The sequence below is a fragment of the Elephas maximus genome, chromosome 11 (genome assembly GCF_024166365.1).
Source record: "Elephas maximus indicus isolate mEleMax1 chromosome 11, mEleMax1 primary haplotype, whole genome shotgun sequence".
Lineage (NCBI taxonomy): Eukaryota > Metazoa > Chordata > Mammalia > Proboscidea > Elephantidae > Elephas > Elephas maximus.
This window is the reverse complement of record NC_064829.1, coordinates 89,940,187-89,963,700: the sequence shown is the minus strand read 5'-3', so window position 1 is coordinate 89,963,700 and position 23,514 is coordinate 89,940,187. Positions and strand designations below refer to the sequence as shown.

Sequence of the window (23,514 nt, the reverse complement as noted above, 5' to 3'; positions counted from 1 at the left end):
CCCAGTACCCTAAAAGGCAATTAAGTCCAAACAATCAAGTTCCCTTCCAAAATATGGGAGCGTATGGAGAACAAGCATTTTGAACTTCAGGTTTATGAAATTCTTCACACGGTATTTGTATGATCTACCTGTATTCACCTGAGACTAGAATCCACAACCTCTCAGGTTTTCAAAGGGTTTGTAAACCAGGCCACATTGCCCCCTGATTGCCTCTCTATGGCCGTTACAACGACCTCTGGTGACCAGTGGTTAAGCTCTTGGCTATTAACCGAAAGGTCAGCAGTTCGAACCCACCATCTGGTCTGCATGAGAAAGACGTGGCAGTCTGCTCCCAGCCACGATGCTGCTTAGAAGCAAGAATGGTGAGATTTTGTTTTATTTATTTTGGGTATGTTATCAGAAGGTACTAGTTCCTGGAAAAGGACATCATGCTTGGTAAAGTAGAGGGTCAGCAAAAAAGAGGAAGACCCTCAAGGAGATGGACTGACACAGTGGTTCAACAATGGACTCAAATATAGCAATGATTGTGAGGACAGTTCAGGATAGGGCAGTGTTTTGTTCTGTTGTGCATAGGGTTGCTATGGATTGGAACCTACTCAATGGCACGTAACAACAATGGCTGTTATGGATTGAATTTTGTCACCGCCAAAATGTGTTATAATCCTAACCCCTATACCTGAGGTTATAGTCCCATTTGGGAATGGGTTTTCTTTGTTATGTTAATGAGGCAGTATTAGGGTAGGGTGTGTTTTAAGTCAATCTCTTTTGAGATATAAAAAGAGCAAATAAAGCAAGCAAGCAAATAGAGACGGGGAGGATAGATACCACGCCACATGAAGATTATCAAGGACCCAGGGAACAAAGGACTTTCCCCCAGAGCCCACAGAGAGAGAGCCTTCCCCTACGGCTAATGCCCTGAATTTGGACTTACAGACTCCTAAATTGTGAGAAAATAAAATTTTGTTCTTTAAGGCCACCCAATTGTGCTATTTCTGTTATAGAAGCACTAGATAACTAAGAAAATGGGTTAGGAACTAAAAGTTCCTATATGGCCAGGCCCCTGCTGGCCTCCCATGCTCATCCATATTGTCCTTCCCTTCATTCACAACACTCCAACTGATGCCTTACTTTTGGTTTGTTATACCACACACACATATCCATCGCTGTCAAGTGGATGCTAAATCATAGTGACTCGGTAGGATAGAGTAGAACTGCCTGGTAGGGTTTCCAAGGCTGTAATCCTTATGGAAGTATATCACCAGGTCGTTCTTCCATGGAGTCACTGGATGGGTTTAAACCACCCACCTTTTGGTTAGCAGCTGAGCGCGTAACCACTGTGCCACCAGGACTCCTTTTTGTTATACCAATGGATCAGAATTAAGCTTGTGGTTTCTTTTAAGGTACCAATCAATCAGAAACAAAGTACAAACTCATTGTGTTTTTTTTTAAAGCTACTTATAATATAATATGTATGACTTTTACTGTAACTGTGTGACATATAGCTAATCAAGGTGTGATTATTACAATATTCCTTGATTTTCGCATAACTGCCCTCCCCATGATTTAGTTCCTTTTTTAAGTGTATAATTTCTTGATACTTTCTCCCATTCCTTGGAACACCGATTTCACTCATGAGACTTGCTTTCACTGTGAGTTTGGTGCTTCCCCAATTTATAAATCGTGAGTTGTGTGTTTCAATAAAACCTCTAACATCATTTATTTGCAGATTAATTAGTTGCAGTTAAGTCGCTTTGACAACTTGAACCTCCAACCTTTTGGTTAGCAACTGAGTGCATTGCCTGTTTCCACCACCCAGGGACTCCTCTGAAAAGTTAGGATTAACTAATTATTAGTTTGCTTCTTGGTTCTCTTTCTCTTCACTGGTAGTCTGTGTTGCATGGGAGGAGGGACACCACCTATAAGTTTCTCCAGTGAATCCGAGTCCAGAACAGTGCTGAGAACTTGTTTTGCAGGCGCTCAATAAATGCTTGTTGGATGGGGTGTACATCTAAGAACTATGGTCTCTAGAGCCCAGAATGCGGGTAGGAAGGTGTTGTTGTAGTTGTTGGGTACTGTCAAGTCCGTTCTGACTCATAGCAACCCCGTGTGACAGAGAAAAACTGTCTCATAGGGTTTCCTAGGCTGCAATCTTTACGGGAGTAGATAACCAAGTCTTTCTCCTTTGGAGCAGTTAGCGAGTCTGAACTGCTAAACTTTTGGCTAGCAGATGAGGGCTTAACCATTGTGCCTCCAGGGCTCCTTGGGAAGGTGCTAGGGACCCAGAAAGACATTGCAGGTTATGAAGGGCCTTTTAGCAATTTTGCAGGGGAGCTGAGCTGAGCTAAGCTGCCAGGTGTCCAAATAGCCAATTAAGACAATAAGCCAAAATGAAAATGACAGTCGAGCCTTTAATCACTTATCCCTGGGTGGTACAAACATTTAACACACTTGACTGCTAACTGAAAGATTGGAGGTTCGAGTCCACCCAGAGGCACCTCGGAAGAAAGGCCTGGTGATCTGCTTCCAAAAAATTAGCCATTGGAAACCCTATGGAGTGCAGTTCTATTCCAAACACACATGAGGTTGCCATGAGTAGGAATCAATTCCATGGCAACTGGTTTTTGTAATAGTATAAGCAAGAGAAACTTGGAGAGAAGACACCTAGCTCCTCCTGTTCCCCAGGAATAGCATTGGGGTGAGGGTCAGGACAGATGTGGGGGCCCATCAGGTTGGGGGGGAGGCCAGAACAAAAGGCTTCTCTCACATTTATCCACCCAGTCATTGCCTACTCTATGCTTGTCTGTTCCAAACGCTGGTGCTGAGGAAGAGAAGGAGTTGACTCCAGAGTTCCTAAGGCCAGCTTTTCCCCCAATTGGATTGACATCAGCCACTGGTACTGAGGCGGAAGAGAAGGGGAGAGAGAGGGAAAGGGAGAGCAGAAAGACAGAGAGACATGTGGGAAGGACAACAAGAGATAAACAGGAAGATGAGTGAGGGAGGGGGAGAGATAAGCAGGAAGAGGAAAGAATGATGAAACAGAAAGTTAGAGGATGAGGGGAGATGGAGAAAGAGACAATTCCAAACCCATTGCTGTGGAGTAGATTACGCCTTATAGCGACCCTGTAGGACAGAGTAGAACTGCTCCATAGGGTTTCCAAGGCTGTACATTTTTATAGAAGCAGATTGCCACATCTTTTCCCTTGGAGCAGCTGGTAGGTTCAAACTGCCCACCTTCTGGTTGGCGGACAAGGCCTCTTACAGTGATATTACCTACTTTATAAAGTCAAATACTTAGAACAATGACTGGTGGTGTTATTGTGTGCCATCAAGTCAATTCCTATTCATAGGGACCCTATAGGACAGAGCAGAACTGTCCCATGGGGTTTCTAAGACTGTAATCTTTACTACAGCAGATTGCCACATCTTTCTCCCATGGAGCAGCTAGTGGGTTTGAACCACTGACCTTTCAGTTAGCAGACAAGCACTTAACCACTGCACCATGAGAAAACTCAAAACAAAAAACCAAACCCATTGCCAAAGAGTCGATTCTGACTCATAACGACTCTACGGGATAAAGTAGAAATGTCCCATAGGGTTTCCTAGGTTCTAATCTTTACAGAAGCAGACTGCCACATCTTTCTCCAGGGGAGCCACTGGGTGGGTTCCTACTGCTGATCTTCGGGTTAACAGCCGATTGCTTAACCACTGTACCACCAGGGCTTCTTAAGGGACAATTAGAGACAGGGAAATCTAGAGTGACACTGAGAAATTGAGAACTTTAGGGAACAATGGTCACCATGAGTTAGAAGCCACTTGAAGACAACGAACAACAACAACAACAGGGGACAATGAGAGTGGTAAAGATGGAAGGAAGGAGAAGAGGGAAATGGCAAAAGATAAGAAAAAGGTTAGGCAGAGGGTTAGAAAGAGGTGGTAGAGACCAAGTTAGAAAGAAGGAAGAGAAAAGGGAAATAGACTAAGAAAGGAAAGAAGGGAAGATAGACTGAAAAAGGGGCAAGGAAAGACCCCAATGAGAGGAACCATCAGGGAGAACATATAAAAATGCAGAGAAATTTATTTATTATTATTATTTTTTAAATAATATTTTGTTGTGTTTTGGTAAAGTTTTATATAGCAGGTTAGGTTCCCATTCAACAATTTCTACACAAGTTGTTCAGTGACATTGGTTACACTCTTCCTCTTCACAATGTGTGAACGTTCCCATCATTTCCGTTCTGGTTGTTTTGCTTCCATTAATCGATGCACAGAGAAATTTGTTAGACACAGGTATAGCAGAAATGAAAGGGAAAAATGGGAGACAGAAACAGAGATAGGGAGAGAGAAGGAAAGAGAGACGATATGAATGGGTTTTGAGAGACCAGAAGTAAATGGTGGTGGGGGGGGGAAGGGTGGAGAGGAGTTACAGTGACTGGAAAGGAGAGAGGGGTGAGAGATGAGAAGGCAGGGAGGGAGTTCTGATTCGTGGCTCTTATCCTTGTCTGGGTCGAGGAATTCATGGAGAAAATATCAGCCCTCCTTCCAGTGAGACAGACAAAAAGCACCTCAGTCTGCATTTAGTTTTGGGGATTCCTGGATGCCTGAAGCACAACCCTGCATTCCAGGTTAAGAGTGCTTGTTACAAAGAGCAGAAGAGCAGACAGTGGGTGGAGAGAGAGTTCACAAACCGGGAAGAAGATGAGGGAAGAGAGGAGAGAGAAGTAAAGTGGGAGTAAACAACAACAACAAAAAATCAAACCCGTTGCCGTCGAGTCAATTCCAACTCATAGCGACCCATATGTGGCACAGTAGAGCTGCCCCACAGGGTTTTCTTGAGTGTAATCTTTATGGAAGCTGATCGCTAGGCTTTTTTTCTGTGGTGCAACTGGATGGGCTCAAACTGCCAACCTTTCGGTTACCAGCTGAGCAGGGACCCCTAAAGGGGAGGAGGGAAAGATAAAAGGTGGCTAGAGTGGTATTGTTTGGTGTGTAAACCATCGCCAGGCTTATGGGTATGGGGTCATTAATCCCACTGGGGTAGTAGGATCTTGTGATCCCTATACACACACAAACACACACACAGAGACACGCACACACACACGTCCTGTAATGTGGTATCCCCTACCGGGAGGGTGTGATGCCTTTCAAAGGATTGAATGGCAAGTGTGAGTAATTAAGGCCTCAGGGTCTCTTTCTGTCTTACGTAATACAAACAAACAAAAACTTGTTGCCACTGAGTAGATTCTGACTCAAAGTAAGCCTATAGGACAGTGTAGAACTTCCCCACAGGCCTTCCTAGGCTGTAATCTTTAGGAAAGGGAGCTCTGGTGGGGCAGTGGTTAAGCACTCAGCTGTTAATCAAAAGGTTGGTGGTTCAAACCCACCAGCTGCTCTGTGGGAGAGAGATGTGGCAATCTATTTCTGTAAAGATGTAAAGCCTTGGAAACCCTCTGGGGCAGCTCTACTCTGTCACTCATAGGGTTGCTGTGAGTTGGAATTGACTTGATGGCAATGGGTTTGGTTAGCATTTTTTTGAAAATATTACACACCATGAGCAAGCAGGGTTTATTCCAGGAATGCAAAGATAATTCAATAGTACAGGAATGGCATAAAGAGTAAGATTACTGGTTCTAGAGTGAGAATGTCTAGGTTTAAATCCTAACCTGAATGCTTAAATAGTTATATTAACTTGGGCAAATTAATTGACCACTGGGTTTATACCTCAGTTTTCTTGTATGTAAAATGGCAATAACAATAATAGAATAAATTCTTATAATAATAAGAAAACATGCATCACTGTGTATTTGTGAGGATGAAATGTGTTAATCCATGTACGAGCACTTGAAACACTACCTAGAACATAGTAGGCATTCAAACAATGCTAAATATTATTATTAAAATGTATAGCAATGTCATTTGTTTTGACAGAATGAAGGAGAAAAATACATGGTAGTTACAATCAATGCCATCTACTTATGATCCCCCCCCCAAAAAACAATCCAAAAACTTGGTAAATTAGAAAAATAAGGGACTCCCGTATCCTGATAAAGAGTATTAAAAAAAAAAAGTAAACTTCACACTTAATGGCAAAACATTACAGGAATCCCAAAAAAACCAGGAGCAAGACAAGGCTGACCACTATCATTGCTACTGTCTAACACTGTATAGTTCCTAGCCAATGCAATAAGACAAGAGAAAGAAATAAGAAGAACATGGATTTGATAGGCAGAAAGAGAAAGGGAAAGAGGGTAAAGTTGGCTATAATGGTTAAAAGCGTGGGCTTTGTAGTCAGGGATTGCTGGGTGGTTTATTTTATTTTTTAACCCAAATTATCATTAACAGTGACTTCTATTAGACTTTGCTCACTAGTGTGTAAAATTGGAAAAATAATACCACTTTTCCTGGGAGTAAATGAGTTATTGCATACAAAGAGCTTAGCAGAGTGTTTGGCACATACACAGTGCTCAAAAAAAAAAAAATGTTGGCTGCTAGTGTTATCATTATGAAACACAAAGAGATATGTAGAGACTGAGAAATATGAGATGGGAGGCAGAGGAGAATGGGAATCAGGAACATTAAAAAGTGACAGAGAGAGCAGAGAAGGCTGAGGGGTAGGAAGACAGATGGAGAAAGGTGAGAGAGGAAAGGAAAAATCATAATAATATGCGTGAGGTGCTGTGCTGAGTGTATCAGTTCATTCAATTTCACAACCCTGTGAGCTGGCTTTTATAATCACGATTTCAAGAGGGAGAAAATTTAAGTTCAGAAAGGCCTTCCCAAGGCTACACAGAAATGAAGTGAGACAGAGGAAGGAAGTGCAAGAGGAAAAAGTTATTGCAGAAGGACAAGGAAAGAGGAAAGAAGGAAAAGAGAATGAAGAGTTAGAGAGGGCTGGAGAGAGAAAGGGAGAGGGAAAAAGAAGGAGGAGGAGGAAGAGGAAGAAGAAAAAGAAGAGAGGCAGAGAGAGAGAAGAGGAGAAGTAGAAATATGAGGAGGGGAAGGAAGAGGTAGAAACAGAAGGTAAAGGAGGAGGTGGAGGACAGAGGGAGAGAAGGAAGGAGGAGGAGAGGAAAAAGAAAAAGGAGACAGACAGAGAGAAAAGACAGAGGACAGAGAGAGACAGAGGGAAAGAGAGAAGAGAGGCAGACAGAGCAAGAGACAGACAACAAGACATTGAGAGAGAGAGAACAGAGAGAAAGAGAGCAGAGAGAGAGAAAGAAAAAGGGGAGAGAGGGATAGGGCAAGGGACAGAGTGGGAAAGAGAAGAGAGAAGGATAGAGAGAAAACAGAAACAAAACAAAACAAAAAACAGTGAGAGAGAGACCAATACGGAGTCAGAGAGAGAAAAGGGTAGACCCAGACAAGGCTGGAAAGCAAGGAGAGAAGGGAAAAAGATCAAGCTAAAATGCTAAAACACCCCCCAGTCCCGGGCGAGGGTACATTGACCCTCATGATTGCGTTTCTCCCCCAGGATGGGCCAAACCGCCTGGAATGGGACCGGTACCTTCGAGTTCATGCTGGTGGGGCTGTGGGCGCGGCCGCCCCTACGCCCCTTGCTGTGGACGACTTTCCTGGCGGCCTATCTGGCCACAGTCCTGGGCAATGGCGCGCTGGTGGGACTGATAGCACTGGACCAGCGGCTCCACCGGCCCATGTACCGCCTGCTGACCCACCTGGCGCTGCTGGACACTGCGTACGTGAGCACCACGCTGCCACAGGCGCTGGCGCACATGGTTGCACGCAGGTCCACCCTCTCCCTGGCGCGTTGCGGTGCGCAGCTGTACGTGGGTATCTCGCTGGGCAGCTGTGAGGCTATCCTCCTGGCCGCAATGGCCCTAGATCGCTGCCTGGCCGTGTGCCAGCCCCTGCGCTACGCGGCTATTATGACACCCAAGTGCTGCGCCACCTTGGCCAGTGCCGCGTGGGCGTTGGGTTTTCTGTTGTCCATGCCCAACGCCGTGGCTGCATTGCGTCTGCCCTTCTGCCCTGGGAGGCCCCCAGTGAACCACTTCTTCTGCGAGCTGCCTGCGGTGCTGAGGACAGCGTGCGCAGACACCACGGCCAACCAGATGCTGGTCTATGGCTTGGGCACTCCTATCCTTCTGGTGCCTTTGGCCTTCATCCTTGTGTCCTATGCCCTGATCCTGGGCCAGGTGGGCAAGCTTCCGTCAGCCAAGAGCCGCCTCAAGGCACTGACCACCTGCAGCTCACACCTGACCGTGGTGGGTCTCTTCTATGGCACCGTGACCGCCATGTACCTGGGCCGCCGGGGCTCCAGAGCCCTCCCCACCAAACATCACAAGCTGGTGGCTGTGTTCTACCTTGTGGTCACACCCGTCCTGAATCCACTCATCTACAGCCTCCGAAATCGCAAGGTCCATGCTGCAGCCCAATATGCGCTGGCCCGGCTCTCAGGATCGCGCATTGTGCTGGGCTGATTTAGAAGAGTTGGAAACACCTAGACCTAATACTTAGTTCAATGACCTTGGGCAAGTCACCTTAGCCACACCTCAATTTGAACTTCTAGCCTTCTGAACTGTGAGAAAATAAAATTCCGTTCTTTAAAACTACTGACTAATGGAAAAACCAGAATGGAAATAATGAGAATGCTCAGGCATTGTGAAGACTGTAACCATTAAGTCACTGAACACTTTTTGTAGAAATTGTTGAATGGGAACCTAAACTGCTGTGTAAACCCTTACCAAAAACACAATAAAATATTATTAAAAAACAAACAAACAAACTTTAGAATGGTAAACAAAAACAAAATGGATTTTAAGGGAAAAAAATCCTACTCATTTGTGGTATTTTTTACTAAGCATGTGAAAGCTGAGCAATGAATAAGGAAGACTGAAGAACGGATGCATTTGAATTATGGTGTTGGTGAAGAATATTGAATATGCCATGGACTGCCAGAAAAACAAACCTGTTTTGGAAGAAGTGCAGCCAGAATGCTCCTTAGAAAGGAGGATGGCAAGACTTTCTCTCACATACTTTGGACATGTTATCAGGAGCGAACAGTTCCTGGACACCATGCTAGGTAAAATAAAAAGAGGGTCAAAAAAAAAGACGAAGACCCTCAACAAGATGGATTGACATAGTGGCGGTAACAACGGGCTCAAACATAGCAAGGATTGGGAGGATGGGGCAGGACCAGGCAGGGTCACTATAAGTCAGAACCAACTTGATGGCACCTAACAAGAATGACAACAACATGAATTGGAACAGATTCAATGGAAATAGGTTTGGTTTTTGGTTTATGCCTGTGGTTATAATCCCGTTTGGGAACGAGTTGTCTTTATTATGTTAATTAGGCAGGATTTGTGTAGGGTGTATTTTTGGTCAGTCTTTTTTTTAAATTGTACTTTAGATGAATGCTTACAGAACAAACTAGCTTCTCATTAAACAGTTAGTACGCATATTGTTTTATGACATTGGTTAACAACCGCACGACATGTCAAACTCTCCCTTCTTGACCTTGGGTTCCCTATTACCACCTTTCCCGTCCCCTCCTGCCTTCTACTCCTTGCCCCTGGGCTAGTGTGCCGCTTTAGTCTTGTTTTGCTCTATGGGCCTGTCTTAGTCATCTAGTGCTGATACAACAGAAATACCACAAGTGGATGGCTTTAAAAAAGAGAAGTTTTTTCTTTCACAGTCCAGTAGGCTAGAAGTCTGAATTCAGGGCACCAGCTGCAGGGGAAGGCTTTCTCTCTCTGTCAGCTCCAGAGGAAGGTCCTTGTTATCAGTCTTCTGTTGCTCTGGGGGCATCTCAGCGCAGGAACCTTAGGTCCAAAGGACGTGCTCTGCTCCTGGCGCTGCTTTTGTGGTGGTATGAAGTCCCCATGTCTTTCTGCTTGCTTCTCTCTTTTGTATATCAAAACGGATTGGCTTAAGATACTACCTAATCTTGTAGACCTCATCAATATAACTGCTTCTAATCTATCCTATTCTGTCATAGTGATAGGATTTACAACATATAGTAAAATCACATAAAATGGTATGAAATCACATAAAATGGTGGACAGTCATACAATAGTGAGAATCACGGCCCAGTTAAGTTGACAGATATTTTGGGGGGACAGAATTCAATCCTGTATAATCTTTGGCTGAAGGGTGAACCTCAGGAATGACTTCATTACTCAGCTAAAAGGGTGTCCAGGGGCCATACTCCTGGGGTTTCTCCAGCCTCTGTCAGGGCAGTAAGTCTGGCCTATTTTTGTGAGTTAGAATTTTGTTTTACATTTTTCTCCAGGTCTGTCTGGGACCCTCTATTGTGATCCCTGTCAGAGCAGTCAGTGATGGTAGCTGGGCACCATCTAGTTGTACTGGACTCAGTCTGGTGGAGGCTGTGGTAGTCGTGGTCTATTAGTCTTTTGGACTAATCTTTCCCTTGTATCTTCAGTTTTCTTCATTCTCCCTTGCTCCCGAAGGGGTGAGACCAGTGGATGGCCACTCACAGCTTTTAAGACCCTAGATGCTACTCACCAAAGTTGAATGTAGAACATTTTCTTTATAAACTATGTTATTCCAGTTGAGCTAGATGTTCCTAGAGACCATGGTCCTCACAGCCCTTGGCCTAGTAATTTGGTCCCTCAAGGAGTTTGGATGTGCCTATGGAGCTTCTATGACGTTGCCTTGGATAAGTTGTGCTGGCTTCCCCAGCACTGTGTACTGTCTTACTCTTCACCAAAGTTACCACTTAACTATTGCCTATTTAGTGGTTTTTCTATTCCCACCCCTCCCCTCCCTTGTAACCATCAAAGATTATTTCTTTTTGTGTATAAACCTTTTCATGAGTTAATTTTTATAGTAGTAGTTCATACAATATTTGGCCTTTTGTGGTTGACTTATTTCACTCAAAATAATGCCTTGCAGATTCGTCCATGTTATGAGATGCTTCACAGATTCATCATTATTCCTTATTGTTGCATAATAGTCCATTGTGTGTATGTACCATAGTTTGTTTATCCATTCGTCTATTGATGGGCATTTAGGTTGTTTCCATCTTTTTGCTGCTGTGAACAATGCTGCAGTGAACATGAGAGTGCATGTGTCTATTTGTGTGAGGACTCTTATTTCTCTAGGATATATTCCTAGGAGTAGGATTGCTGGATCCTATGGTATTTCTATTTCTAGCTTTCTAAGGAAGCGCCATATCATTTTCCAAAATGGTTATATCATTTTGCATTCCCACCAGCAGTGCATAAGAGTTCCAATCTCCCTGCAGCCTCTCCAACATTTGTTGTTTCCTGTTTTTTTGATTCATGCCAGTAATGCCGGGGTGAGATGGTATCTCATTGTGGCTTTGATTTGTGTTGCTCATTTTTTTTAATGGCTAGTGATGAAGAGCATTTCCTCATGTGTCTCTAAGCAGCTTTAATGCCTTCTGTGGTGAAGCGTCTGTTCATTTCCTTTGTCCATTTTTTAATTGGGCTATTTGTCTTTTTGTTGTAGAGGTACTGGATTTTCCTGTAGATTTTAGAGATTGACCTTTGTCTGAATTGTAATAGCCAAAATTCCTTCCCAGTCTGTAAGTTCTCTTTTTACTGTTTTGGTGAAGTCTTTTGATGAGCATGAGTGTTTAATTTTTAGGAGATCCCAGTTATCTTCTGGAGTTTGTGTGTCATTGGTTATGGCTTGTATCCTATTATTGCTGTGCATTAGGGCCTGTAATGCTGAGCCTATTTTTTCTTCTATGAACTTTTTGTTTTTGGCTTTATATTTAGGTCTTTGATCCGTTTTGAATTAGTTTTTGTGAATGGTTTGAAGTATGGGTCCTGTTTCATTTTTTTGCAGGTAAACATCCAGTTTTGCCAGCACCATTTGTTAAAAAGACTGTAGGTGCATGGATTTACATCTGGGTTCTCAATTCTGTTCCTTTGGTCAGTGTATCAATGTATCTGTCGTTGTACCAGCACCAGGCTGCTTTTTTTTTGTATTATGCTTTAAGTGAAAGTTTATACCTCAAGTTAGTTTTTCATACAAAAAATTATATGCACGTTGTTATGTGACCCTAGTTGCTATCCCCATAATGTGACAACACACCTCCTTTCCACACCAGATTTCCCGTGTCCATTCAACCAGCTCCTGTCTGTTTCTGCCTTCTCATCTTGCCTCCAGACAGGAGCTGCCCATTTAGTCTCGTATCTACTTGAACTAAGAAGCACACCCTTCACGAGTATCATTTTATCTTATGGTCCAGTCTAATCTTTGTCTGAAGAGTTGGCTTCAGGAATGGTTTTAATTCTGGGTTAACAGAGAGTCCGGAGGCCATGTCTTCTGGGGTTCCTCTAGTCTCAGTCAGACCATTAAGTCTGATCTTTTTACTAGAATTTGAGTTCTGTACCCTACTGTTCTACTGCTCTGTCAGGGTCTCTCTGTTGTGTTCCCTGTCAGGGCAGTCATTGGTGGTAGCCAGGCACCATCTATTTCTTCCGGTCTCAGGCTGATGGAGACTCTGGTTTACGTGGACCTTTTTGTCTCTGGGCTAATATTTCCCTTGTGTCTTTGGTGTTCTTCATTCTCCTTTGCTCCAGATGGGTTAGGACCAATTGATGTATCTTAGATTGCCGCTTGCTAGCTTTTAAGGCCCCAGATGCCAGTCACCAAAGTGGGTTGTAGAACATTTTCTTAATAAACTTTGTTATGCCAATTGACCTAGATGTCCTCTGACACCGCCCCCACCCCCCTGCCCACTACTCCATCTCTTGAAGTGTTTGGCTGTGTCAGGAAACTTCTTAGTATTTGGTTTAGTCCAGTTGTGCTGACTTCCCCTGTATTGTGTGTTGTCCTTCCCTTCACCGAAGATAATTCTTGTCTATTATCTAGTTAGTGAATACCCCTCTCCCTCCCTCCCAACCCTCGTAACCATCAAAGAGTTTTCTTCTGTGTTTAAAACTTGATTTCTTATAATAGTTGCCTCATCCAATATTTGTCCTTTTGTGGCTGACTAATTTCACTCAGCATAATGCCTTCCAGATTCCTCCATGTTATGAGATGTTTCATGGATTCATCATTGTTCTTTATCGTTGTGTAGTATTACATTGCATGAATATACCACAATTTGGTCATCCATTCGTTCGTTTATGGGCACCTAGGTTGTTTCCATCTTTTTGCTGTTGTGAACAGTGTTGAAATGAACATGGGCGTGCATGTATCTATTCGTGCGATGGCTCTTATTTCCCTAGGATATATTGCATGGAGTGGGATTGCTGGATTGAATGGTACTTCTATTTCTAGCTTTTTAAGGAAGCGCCAAATGGATTTCCAAAGTGGTTGTACCGTTTTACATTCCCACCGGCAGTGTATAAGTGTTTCATTCTCTCCACAACCTCTCCAACATTTATTATTATGTTGTTTGGATTAATGCTAGCCTTGTTGGGCTGAGATGATATCTCATTGTAGTTTTGATTTATATTTCTGTAATGGCTAATGATCATGAGCATTTCTCATGTATCTTTAGCCACCTGAATGCCTTCTTTAGTGAAGTGCCTGTTCATATTCTTTGTCCATTTTTTAATTGGGTTATTTGTCTTTTTGTTGTTGACCAGGCTGTTTTTACTATTGTAGCAGCATAGTAGATTCTGAGGTCACGTAGTGTGAGTCCTCCTACTTTATTCTTCTTCAATAGTGCTTTACTTCTTCCCTTTCCATAAAAGTTAAGGATTAGTTTTTCTATCTCTTTAAAGAATATTGTTTGTATTTAGATCAGGATTGCATTGTATTTGTAAATTGCTTTGGGTAGAATGGAAACCCTGGTGCTGTAGTGGTTAAGAGCTACGGCTGTTAACCAAAGAGTTGGCAGTTCGAATCCACCAGGTATTCCTTGGAAACTCTGTGTGGCAGTTCTACTTTGTCCTATAGGGTTGCTATCAGTTGGAATTGACTCAATGGCAACGGGATTGATTTTGGTCTGGTTTTGGGTGTTGTTGTTAAGTGCCATCGAGCCAGTTCTGACAAATGGTAACCCCATGTACAACAGAACAAAACACTGCCTGGTCCTGTGCCATTCCCACAACTGTTGTTATGTTTAAGCCCATTGTTCCAGCCACTGCATCGATCCATCTCATTGAGAGTCTTCCTCTTTTTTGCTGACCTTCTACTTTATCAAGCATGATGTCCCTCTCCAGGGACTGATCCCTCCTGATGTCATGTCCAAAGTATGTGAGACATAGTTTTGTCATTCTTGCTTCTGAGGAGCATTCTGGTTGGTTGTACTTCTTCCAAGACAGATTTGTTCATTCTTTTGGCAGTCCATGGTATATTCATAACCCTGATACCAAAACCAGGTCAGGGTTATGCTGGCTTCGTAGAATGAATCCGGAAGTACTGCTTCTTTTTTTATGTTCTGAAATAGTTTGAGTAGTACTGGTATAAGCTCTTCTCTGAATATTTGGTAGAATTCTCCAGTGAAGACATCTGGGCAAGGCTTTTTTTGGGGGGGGGGGGGAAGTTTTTATATTATTATTATTACTTTTTCAATTTCTTGGTATGGATCTGTTCAGATTTTCAACATCATTTTGTGTTAGTTTGAGTAGGTAATGTGTTTCTAGAAATTTGTCCATTTCCACTAGGTTTTCAAATTTGTTGGAATATAGTTTTTCATAATACTCTGTTATGATCATTTTTATTTCAGTTGGCTCTGTCGTAATGTCCCCCATTTCATTTCTTATTTGGGTTATTTGCATCCTTTCCTGTTTTCCTTTTGTCAGTTTGGCGAGTGATTTGTCGATTTTGTTGATCCTTTCAAAGAACCAACTTTTGGTTTTGTTGATTCTTTGTACTGTTTTTCTATTTCATTGATTTCTGCTCTGATCTTTATTATCTCCTTTCATCTGGTGGATGTGGGCTTTTTTTTTTTTTTTGCTGTTCTCTGTTTGTGTTGTGTAGCTAATGTTTTTATTTTGTCCCTTTTTTCTTTTTTGATGTGTACATCTATTGCTATAAATTGACAGTTGAGGACTGCCTTTACTGTGTCCTAAAGGTTTTGGTCTGATGTGTTGTCATTTGTGCTTGATTCTAAGAATTTTTTTATTCCACCTCTGATTTCTTCTATCGACCAGTGGTTTTTAAGTGTCTTTTAAGCTCTTCTTGTTGTTAATTTCTACTTTGATGATGTTCTGGTCAGAGAAGATGCTTTGTATTATCTCAATGTTTTGGATTTTGGTAAGGGTTGCTCTGTGGCCTAAGATGTGGTGTATTCTGGAGGATGTTTCATGTGCGTTGGAAAAGAATGTGTACTTCATAGCTGTTGGGCGGAGTGTTCTAGATATGTGTATGAGGTCAGGTTAGCTAATTGTGCCTTTTAGCTCTTTTGTATCTTTGCTGAGTTTCTTTCTAGATGTTCTGTCCTTTACCAAGAGTGTTGTGTTGAAGGCTCCTACTATTATTGTGGAATTGTCAATTTTTCTTTTCAGTGCTGTTAGTTTGTTATATGTATTTTGGAGACCTGTCATCCAGTGCGTGGATGTTTATTATGATTATATCTTCATGATGGATCATCCTTTTAATCATCATATAGTGCTCTTCTTTGTCTTTTACGGTGGATTTTGTTTTAAAGTTTATTTTTTCTGAGATTAGTATTACCACTCCTACTCTTTTTTGGTAGCTGTTTGCTTGATATATTTTTTCCATCCTTTGATTTTTAATAAATTTATGTCTTTGTTTCTAAGGTGTATCTCTTGTAGCCAGCACATAGATAGATCCTGATGTTTTATCCGTTCTGTCACTCTCTTTCTCTTTATGGGTGCATTTAGGCCGTACATTCAGTGTAATTATTGATAGGTATGAGTTTATTGCTGTCAATTTGTAATGCCTTTTTTTGTGGTGCTGACGTTTTCTTTGTTCTTCTTACACTCCTGTGCTGAATTCCTTTTGTTGGTAGATTTTTTTCATTTCTTTTGTTTTTGTAGATTTTGTTTTTACTGAGACTTTATGTTTTCCTTTTTTATTTTGATGAGTAGGTTTGTGAACTTTCTTTGTGGTTGTCTTGAAATTTGCCCTTATCTTCTTAGGTTTGAACCAGTCTATCATTACTTGGTATCACCTTGCCTTCCTTCCGTTAGAAAGTTCTATACCTAGACTGTTTATTCCCTCTTTTATTGTTCTGAATTTGTTGTCATTTACAGATTAACCTCTCTGGTTCCCTGTTTAAATTCTTTTGGTTTTCGATAGTCCTTGAGAGTTGACATCCTAGGTTGGTATCTGGCTAGTACGATCTTGCATCCTAGATTCAGGCCGTGGTCTGATGTTGTTTGTTCTCAAACCAAAGGACTGCCTTTAATAATTCTTCTAAGTCAAGCGGCCATCTAAGATGCATCAAGCAGCCTCAACCCACCTGGAGCAAAGGAGAATGAAGAACACCAAAGACACAAGGTAAATATGAGCCCAAAAGACAGAAAGGGCCATATAAACCAGAGACTACATCAGCCTAAGACCAGAAGAACTAGATAGTGCCAGGCTACAACCAATGATTACAGGGAACACAACAGAGAATCCCTGATGGAGCAGGAGAACAGTGGGATGCAGACCTCAAATTCTGATAAAAAGACCAGACTTAATGGTCTGACTGAGAGTAGAAGGATCCTGGAGGTCATCATCCCCAGACCTTCTGTTAGCCCAAGACAGGAACTGTTCCCAAAGCCAACTCTTCAGACAGGGGTTGGGACTATAAGAAAGAAAATGATTCTGGTGAGGAGTGAGCTTCTTGGCTCAAGTAGACACATGAGACTATGTGGGTAGCTCCTGTCTGGAGGCAAGATGAGAAGGCAGAGGGGTCAGGAGCTGGCTGAATGGACATGGGGAATACAAGGTGGAGAGGAGGAGTGTGCTGTCTCATTAGGGGGAGAGCAAGTAGGAGTACATAGCAAGGTGTATACAAGTTTTTGTATGAGATACTGACTTGATTTGTAAACTTTCACTTAAAGCACAATAACAAAATCAATAAAATAAATAAATAAATCTTCTAAGTTTGGTTTGTTTTACATATTCCCTTAATTTCTCTTTATCTGGAAATGTTCTAATTTCGCCATCATATCTGAATGAGAGTTTTGCGGGATGTATTATTCTTGGTTAGCAATTTTTTCAAGGTTTCATATATTTTGTTCAATTGACTTCTAGCCTGCATGGTTTCTGCTGAGTAATCAGAGGTTGGTCTTATTGTTTCCCCTCTGTATGTGACTTTTCGTTTTTCTCGAGCTGTCCTCAGGATTCTTTCTTTGTCTTTGGTTTTAGCGAATGTGATTATGATGTACCTTGGTGATTTTCTTTTGGGGTCTATCCTGTACGGGGTTTATTGAACTCCATGGATGGTCAGCTTTTCATCTTTCATGATATTAGGAAAGTTTTCTGTCAGCAATTCTTCAATGATCTTCTCTGTGTTTTCTGTTTTCTCCCCCTGTTCTGGAACTCTGATCACTTGGAAATTTTTGCTTTTGATTGTATCCCACATAATTCTCAAGTTTTCTTCATTTTTCCTCATTCTTTTTTCCGATTTTTCCTCAAACTTGTATCCAAATGTTTGTCTTCAATTCCACTGATCCTGTCTTCCATTGTTTCAAACCTGCTCCTCAGCCCGTCTATGATACTGTCCATTTCTGTTGTTGTTAATCTTTTGGATTTGTAATTGTTTTTGTATGATTTCTAGTTGTGAATTTATTTTGGCGTTTTGTTCCTGTGTTATTTTCCTGAATTCTTCCTTTTTTTTTTGTTTGTATTTTCCATGAATTTGTCTATTTCCTCCCCATTTTTGTCTGCTTTTTGCTTCAGCTCTTGAATAGGTCTAAATATTAGAGATTTGAATTTCCTATCAGGTAGTTCTGTTGCCTTTTCTTTTACTGGAAAGCCTTCTGGAACCATCCTGTCCTTTTTTTTTTTTTTTTTAAATATATTTTGATATTGGCTGCTGTCTTTGGGTCATTCAGTTGTTATTTTCATCATTTATTAATTGTAGCTGTGTTTGTTTCATCCCGCTTTTTTGTTTTATTTGGTTATGTCTGAGCAGGCTGACTGTGTGTTCTTTGTTGTTTGCTCATTTGTGGGCACAGTACTTTCCAACTCCTCGTCCAATGGGCTGGGCTAGTTGCTCAGCTATGGTGCAGCAGGACAGCTCCAGCTGAAGAGGAGGCACTGGGATGGGTTGTTTGTTGCATATACTAGGGCCAAAAGGGCAGGCTGGGAGTCAGTGCAGAGTGGGTTCCGGCAGGCCACGCCTGTGCTGCTCAGGCATGTGATGTTCTACGCATGGTGCATGTAGGCAGGAAGGTGGGGGTGAGGGGCGGGGAAGTTGTGATGTGTGAACCTAAGATGGGTATGGGGAAGAAGAGAGAGAAGAGAGAAACAGGAGAAAAAGAGTGCTAAGGGAGTTTGCTGTTGGAGCAGAGAGACAAGAGCTCAAGAAATGGAGATAAACAAAAAGGAAGAAAGAAAAAAAAAATAATAATAAAGCCCCCAGGGTTATACCAGTGCAGCTGTGCAAACCAGGGAGGTGGCTCCCAGGCTGCACAGTACAGCCTGCCTAGAAGGGGCAGAGATGTCACACAATGCCAGGTATTCAGGAGACAGGAATAGAAAGTAAGTATAGAGAGGCAAGAAACTGAGAAATGAAAAAAGGCAAAAAGAAAAAAAATGCCCCCAGGATCCTACTGGCACAGCTGTGCAGACTGGGGAAGTGGCTCCCAAGCCGCATTGTACAGCCTGGCTAGCAGGGACTCCCAAGACAGGAATAGAAAAAACAAACAAAATAAAACAGAACAGAACAAAGCAATACAAAACAAAGCAAAGCAAAACAAGATCCCGGGGATCCCACCAGCATGGCGGTGCAGACCAGGAAAGCAGTTCCCAGCAGAGCCAGGCTTCATAGCCTTTCATGAGGCAAAGATGTCACATGTAGCCAGGTGTTTGAGAGAAAGGAGGGGGAGGAGGTGAGAGGCAGGGAAGAAACCAAAAGAAGTGGGGGCGGGGGGAATCAGCAAATAAATGGCACTGAGGGAGCAGGCCAGCGTGGGAGGGGTGAATCCAAGCAGCATGGAGCTGGAGCCAGTGTCTTCCAGCCATGAAACTGTGGCTTGTGGGAAGTGGTGGAGGCTGAGTGGGGGTAAGAAGGAAGGGTGGTGGGAAAGCCTATATTGCTGGCTAGTAGGTACTGTGTCTGCAGCTGGGAGCTTCGTGAAGCTGCTTTCCTGTACTTTCTGTCTTCTGTTTTTCAATGTGGGCACGGCGAATCCAAGTGGCACAAAGCCCACACCTCTCAGCTGGCCCAGTGACTATGGCCAGCTAGAAGGTGGCAGAGGCTGAGCACAGGGGAGAAGGACAGGTGGTGGGAAAGCATATATCGCTGGTTACTGGGTGCTTGTCTCTTGCTGGGAGCTCAGTGAAGCTGCTTTCCCGTACTCCTTGTCTGCTGATCTCTGACAGGAGTCCAAGACCGTGAATCTATGCTGTGTTAGCTGATAGGGAACCTCCAATGGTATCACTCTTCACTCTCTGTTCTTTGTCGGTTTCTTATTCCATCTGGTGCTCGGCTGAGTTCTTTATTTCTTCGTTTGATGCTTAGGGTTCCAGGACTGAAGTTTGTCTCTGTTTTACTTAGTTTTTCAGGTTTTTGCTGTGGAGGGATGGCATGGTGCTTCTGTCTACAGCACCATGTTGGCTCCCTCCTCTTTTTTTCTTTAAATAATTCATGTTTTTAAAAATGTCATTGTGTTTTAGGTGAAAGTTTACAGCGTAAATTGATTTCTCATTCAAAAGTTTATACACAAATTGTTTTGTGACATTGGTTGCAATTCCTGCAATGTGTCAGGACCCTCTGCCTTTCCCTTTCCATTCTGTGTTCTCTGTGTCCACTCTTCCAGTTTTCCTATCCCTTCCTGCCTTCTCATCTTTGATTTTGGACAGGTGTTGACCATTTCATCTTGTATACTTGATTAAATTAAGAAGCACACTTCTTAAGCATGTTGTTTGTTTTATAGGCATGTCTAATCTTTGGCTGAAAGGTGGACTTCATGAGTGGCTTGAGTTCTCAGTTATCAGGGTGTCTGGGGCCATAGTCTCAGGGGTTCCTCCAGTCTCTGTCAGAGCAGTTAGTCTGGTCTTTTTTTGGAAGTTGAATTTTGTTCTACATTTTTCTCCTGTTCTGCCCGGGACTGTCTATTGTGATCCCTGTCAGGGTTGTCAGTGGTGGTAGCCAGGCGCCATCTAGTTCTTCTGGGCTCGGGCTGGTGAAGCTGTGGTTCATGTGGCCCATGAGTCCTTTGGACAAATATTTTCCTTTTGTCTTTGGTTTTCTTCATTCTCCTTTGCTCTGAACGTGATGGGACCGATAGGTGTATCTTAGATGGCCCCTCACAAGCTTTTCATACTGCAGACACTACTCACCAAAGTAGGATGTAGAACATTTTCTTTATGAACTATATTTTGCCAATTGACCTAGATGTTCCCTGAGAACATGGTCCTCAGCCCTCAGTCCCAGCAACTTCAAACCTCAAAGTGTTTCAATGTGTCTAGGAAACTTTTATGACTTTGCCTTGGTCAAGTTGTGCTGACTTCCCCAATATTGTGTGTTGTGTTCCCTTCACCAAAGTTAACACTTGTCTAGATCTAGTTAGTGATTTCCTTCTTCACCCCTACCCTCCCTCTTAACCATCAAAGATAGTTTTTTCTCTGTATAAACCTTTACTTGGCTTTTTATAATAATGGTCTCATACAATATTTGTCCTTTTGTGATTGACTTATTTCACTCAGCATAATGCCCTGCAAATTCCTTGATGTTGTGATGTTTTACAGATTCATCATCGTTCTTTTTTATTGCATAATATTCTGTTGTGTGTATGTACCATAATTTGTTTATCCATTCACCTGGTGACGGGCACTTAGGTTATTTACATCTTTTTGCTACTGTGAATAATGCTGCAATGAACATGGGTGTCATATGTCTATTCACCTGACAGCTCATATTTCTCTAGGATATATTCCTAGAAGTAGGATTCCTGGGTCATATGATATTTTTATATCTAATTTTTAAGGAGGTACCATATCATTTTCCATAGTGGTTGTACCATTTTACATTCCCACCAGCAGTGCATAAGAGTTCCATTCTCCTCACAACCTAGCCAACATTTATTATTTTCTGTTTTTTTTGATTAGTGCCGATAATGTCTGGGTGAGATACTATCTCATTGTAGTTCTGATTTGCATTTCTCTCAAGCTGAAAGAACTGCAGGAAAATTTAAGCCTTGAGTTGCAATATTGAACGATTCTACAGGGAAAATATTGAATGATGCAGAAAGCATCAAAAGAAGATGGTGGGAATAAACTGTCACTGTACCAAAAAGAATTGGACAATGTTCAATCATTTCAGAAGGTAGCATATGGTCAAGAACCAATAGTACTGAAGAAAGAAGTCCAAGTTGCACCGAAGGCATTGTTGGAAAACAAGGCTTGAGGAATTGACAGAAAATCATTTGAGATGTTTCAATAAACAGATGCAGTGCTGGAGGTGCTCACTTGTCTATGCCAAGAAATTTGGAGAACAGCTACCTGGCCAAACAACTGGAAAAGATCCATGTTTGTGCCCATTCTAAAGAAAGGTGATCCAACAGGATGTGAAAATTGTTGAACAATATCATTAACATCACACTCAAGTAAAATTTTGCTAAGGATCATTCAATAGTTTTTGCAGCAGTACATTGACAGGAAACAGCCATAAATTCAAGCTGGATGCAGAAAAGAGGATGCGGAACAAGGGATGTCATTGCTGATGTCAGATGGATCTTGGCTGAAAGCAGAAAATACCAGAGAGATGTTTACCTATGTTTTATTGACTATGCAAAGGTACTCAACTGTGTGGGTCATAACAAATTATGGATAGCATGGCAAAGAATGGGATTTCCACTCACTTGATTGTACTCATGAGGAACCTGTACGTAGACCAAGAGACAGTCATTCAAACAGAACAAGAGGATACTGCATGGTTTAAAGTCAGGAAAGGTGTGTGTCAGGTTTGTATCCTTTTACCATACATATTCAGTCTGTATGCTGAGTGTGGTTTGTATTCTGTTATTGCATGTATTAAGGCCACTAGTGTTGTCCAGTTTTTTTCTTCCATGATCTTTATAGTTTTAGGTTTTATATTTAGGTCTTCGATCCATTTTGATTTAGTTTTTGTGAGGTATGAGTTCTGTTTCATTTTTTTACAGATGGACATTCAGTTTTGCCAGCACTCTTTGTTAAAAAGACTGCCTTTTCGCCATTTAATGAACTTTGGTCCTTTGTCAAAGATCAGCTGATCACAGGTGGATGGACTTACATCTGGGTTCTCTATTCTGTTCCATTGGTCTGTTTTTCTGTTGCACCAGTACCAGGCTGTTTTGACTACTATGGCTGTAGAGTAGGTTCTGAGATCAGGTGGTGTGAAGCCTCCTAGTTTGCTCTTTTTCATCAGTAATGCTTTGCTTATCCTCAGCCTCTTCTCTTTCCATATAAAGTTAGTTACTAGTTTTTCCTTTTCGTTAAAGAATGCTTTTGGTGTTTGGATTGGAATTGTATTATATATGTAGATGGCTTTGGGTAGGATTAGTGTAGGTTGTATCTTGAGTCAATCTCTTTTGAGATATTATAAAAGATATCAAAAAAGGAGCAGACCAGAGATGAGGGAAGAGAGATGCAAAGCCAGAAGAAGATTGTCCAGAAGCCAAAGCTCAGAAGAAACAAGGACCTTCCTCTAGAGCTGACAGAAGCAGTGAGTCTTCCCATAGAGCTAGCACCCTGAATTTGGACTCCTAGCCTCCTAAATTGTGAGAAAATAAATTTCTGTTTGTTAAAGCCACCCACATGTGGTATTTCTGTTATAGCAGCAATAGATAACTAAGACAATGGGCTCAAACATTCTTACTATTGTGAGAATGAGACAGGACCAGGCAGTGTTTCATTCTGTTGTACATAGGGTCACTATGAGTCAGGACTGATGCCACCTAACAGTAACTAAAACACACAGGGGTGAAGGGAAATGTGGCAAGGACATGGTAAGACATGAGGAAGGGAAGGTGGGCAAGGGCCAAATCTCAAAGGACCTCAAATGCCAGGGTGAGGGGTGTGGATTTCTTATATGGGTGATGGGAGCAGACAGAATCTAGACCTTCTGGGATGTCATGGAAACAAGGTCAGGTGGGACCTAATGGTTGAACCCTGAAAGAAGGAAATGTGCTGTCTCCAGGGAAGCTGAGACTCCACAAGGCCATCTCCCTCTGCTTTCAAGTGTGGCACAAAAGCACAGAGTAGAATTCTCTGTGGGTTGAGGCTTAAGGGCCTTCACCTTGTGGCCAGAACCAAAGATTGAAATATCTGTTTCCTGTGTTCCCAATCAGCCCCGGGAGCTCTTGAATCAAGAAGGGGACCAGAGGTTTGTCCTTGGTTCCAGCCAGACCAAGAAGCCAAAGGTAAGTGGGTCTTCAGTGAAAGGAGGGCTTCAAGCTGTGAGGGGATAGGTACTGGACTGTGTGATTCTTGGGCCAAAGATCCTCT

The 23,514-nt window shown here is 42.3% G+C and overlaps 1 protein-coding gene across 1 annotated transcript; it reads left to right on the top strand.

Moving 5' to 3' along the window:
- Positions 1-7,469: 7,469 nt before the first annotated feature.
- Positions 7,470-8,435, top strand: LOC126086173 (olfactory receptor 2A1/2A42-like). Its single transcript, XM_049902357.1, has one exon. The coding sequence runs from the start codon at positions 7,470-7,472 to the stop codon at positions 8,433-8,435; it is 966 nt and encodes a 321-aa protein (XP_049758314.1).
- Positions 8,436-23,514: the final 15,079 nt, after the last annotated feature.

What these genes read in the sequence shown, in the direction of transcription:
- LOC126086173 (XM_049902357.1), top strand. Translation starts at nt 7,470, where the DNA reads ATGGGCCAAACCGCCTGGAATGGGACCGGTACCTTCGAGTTCATGCTG.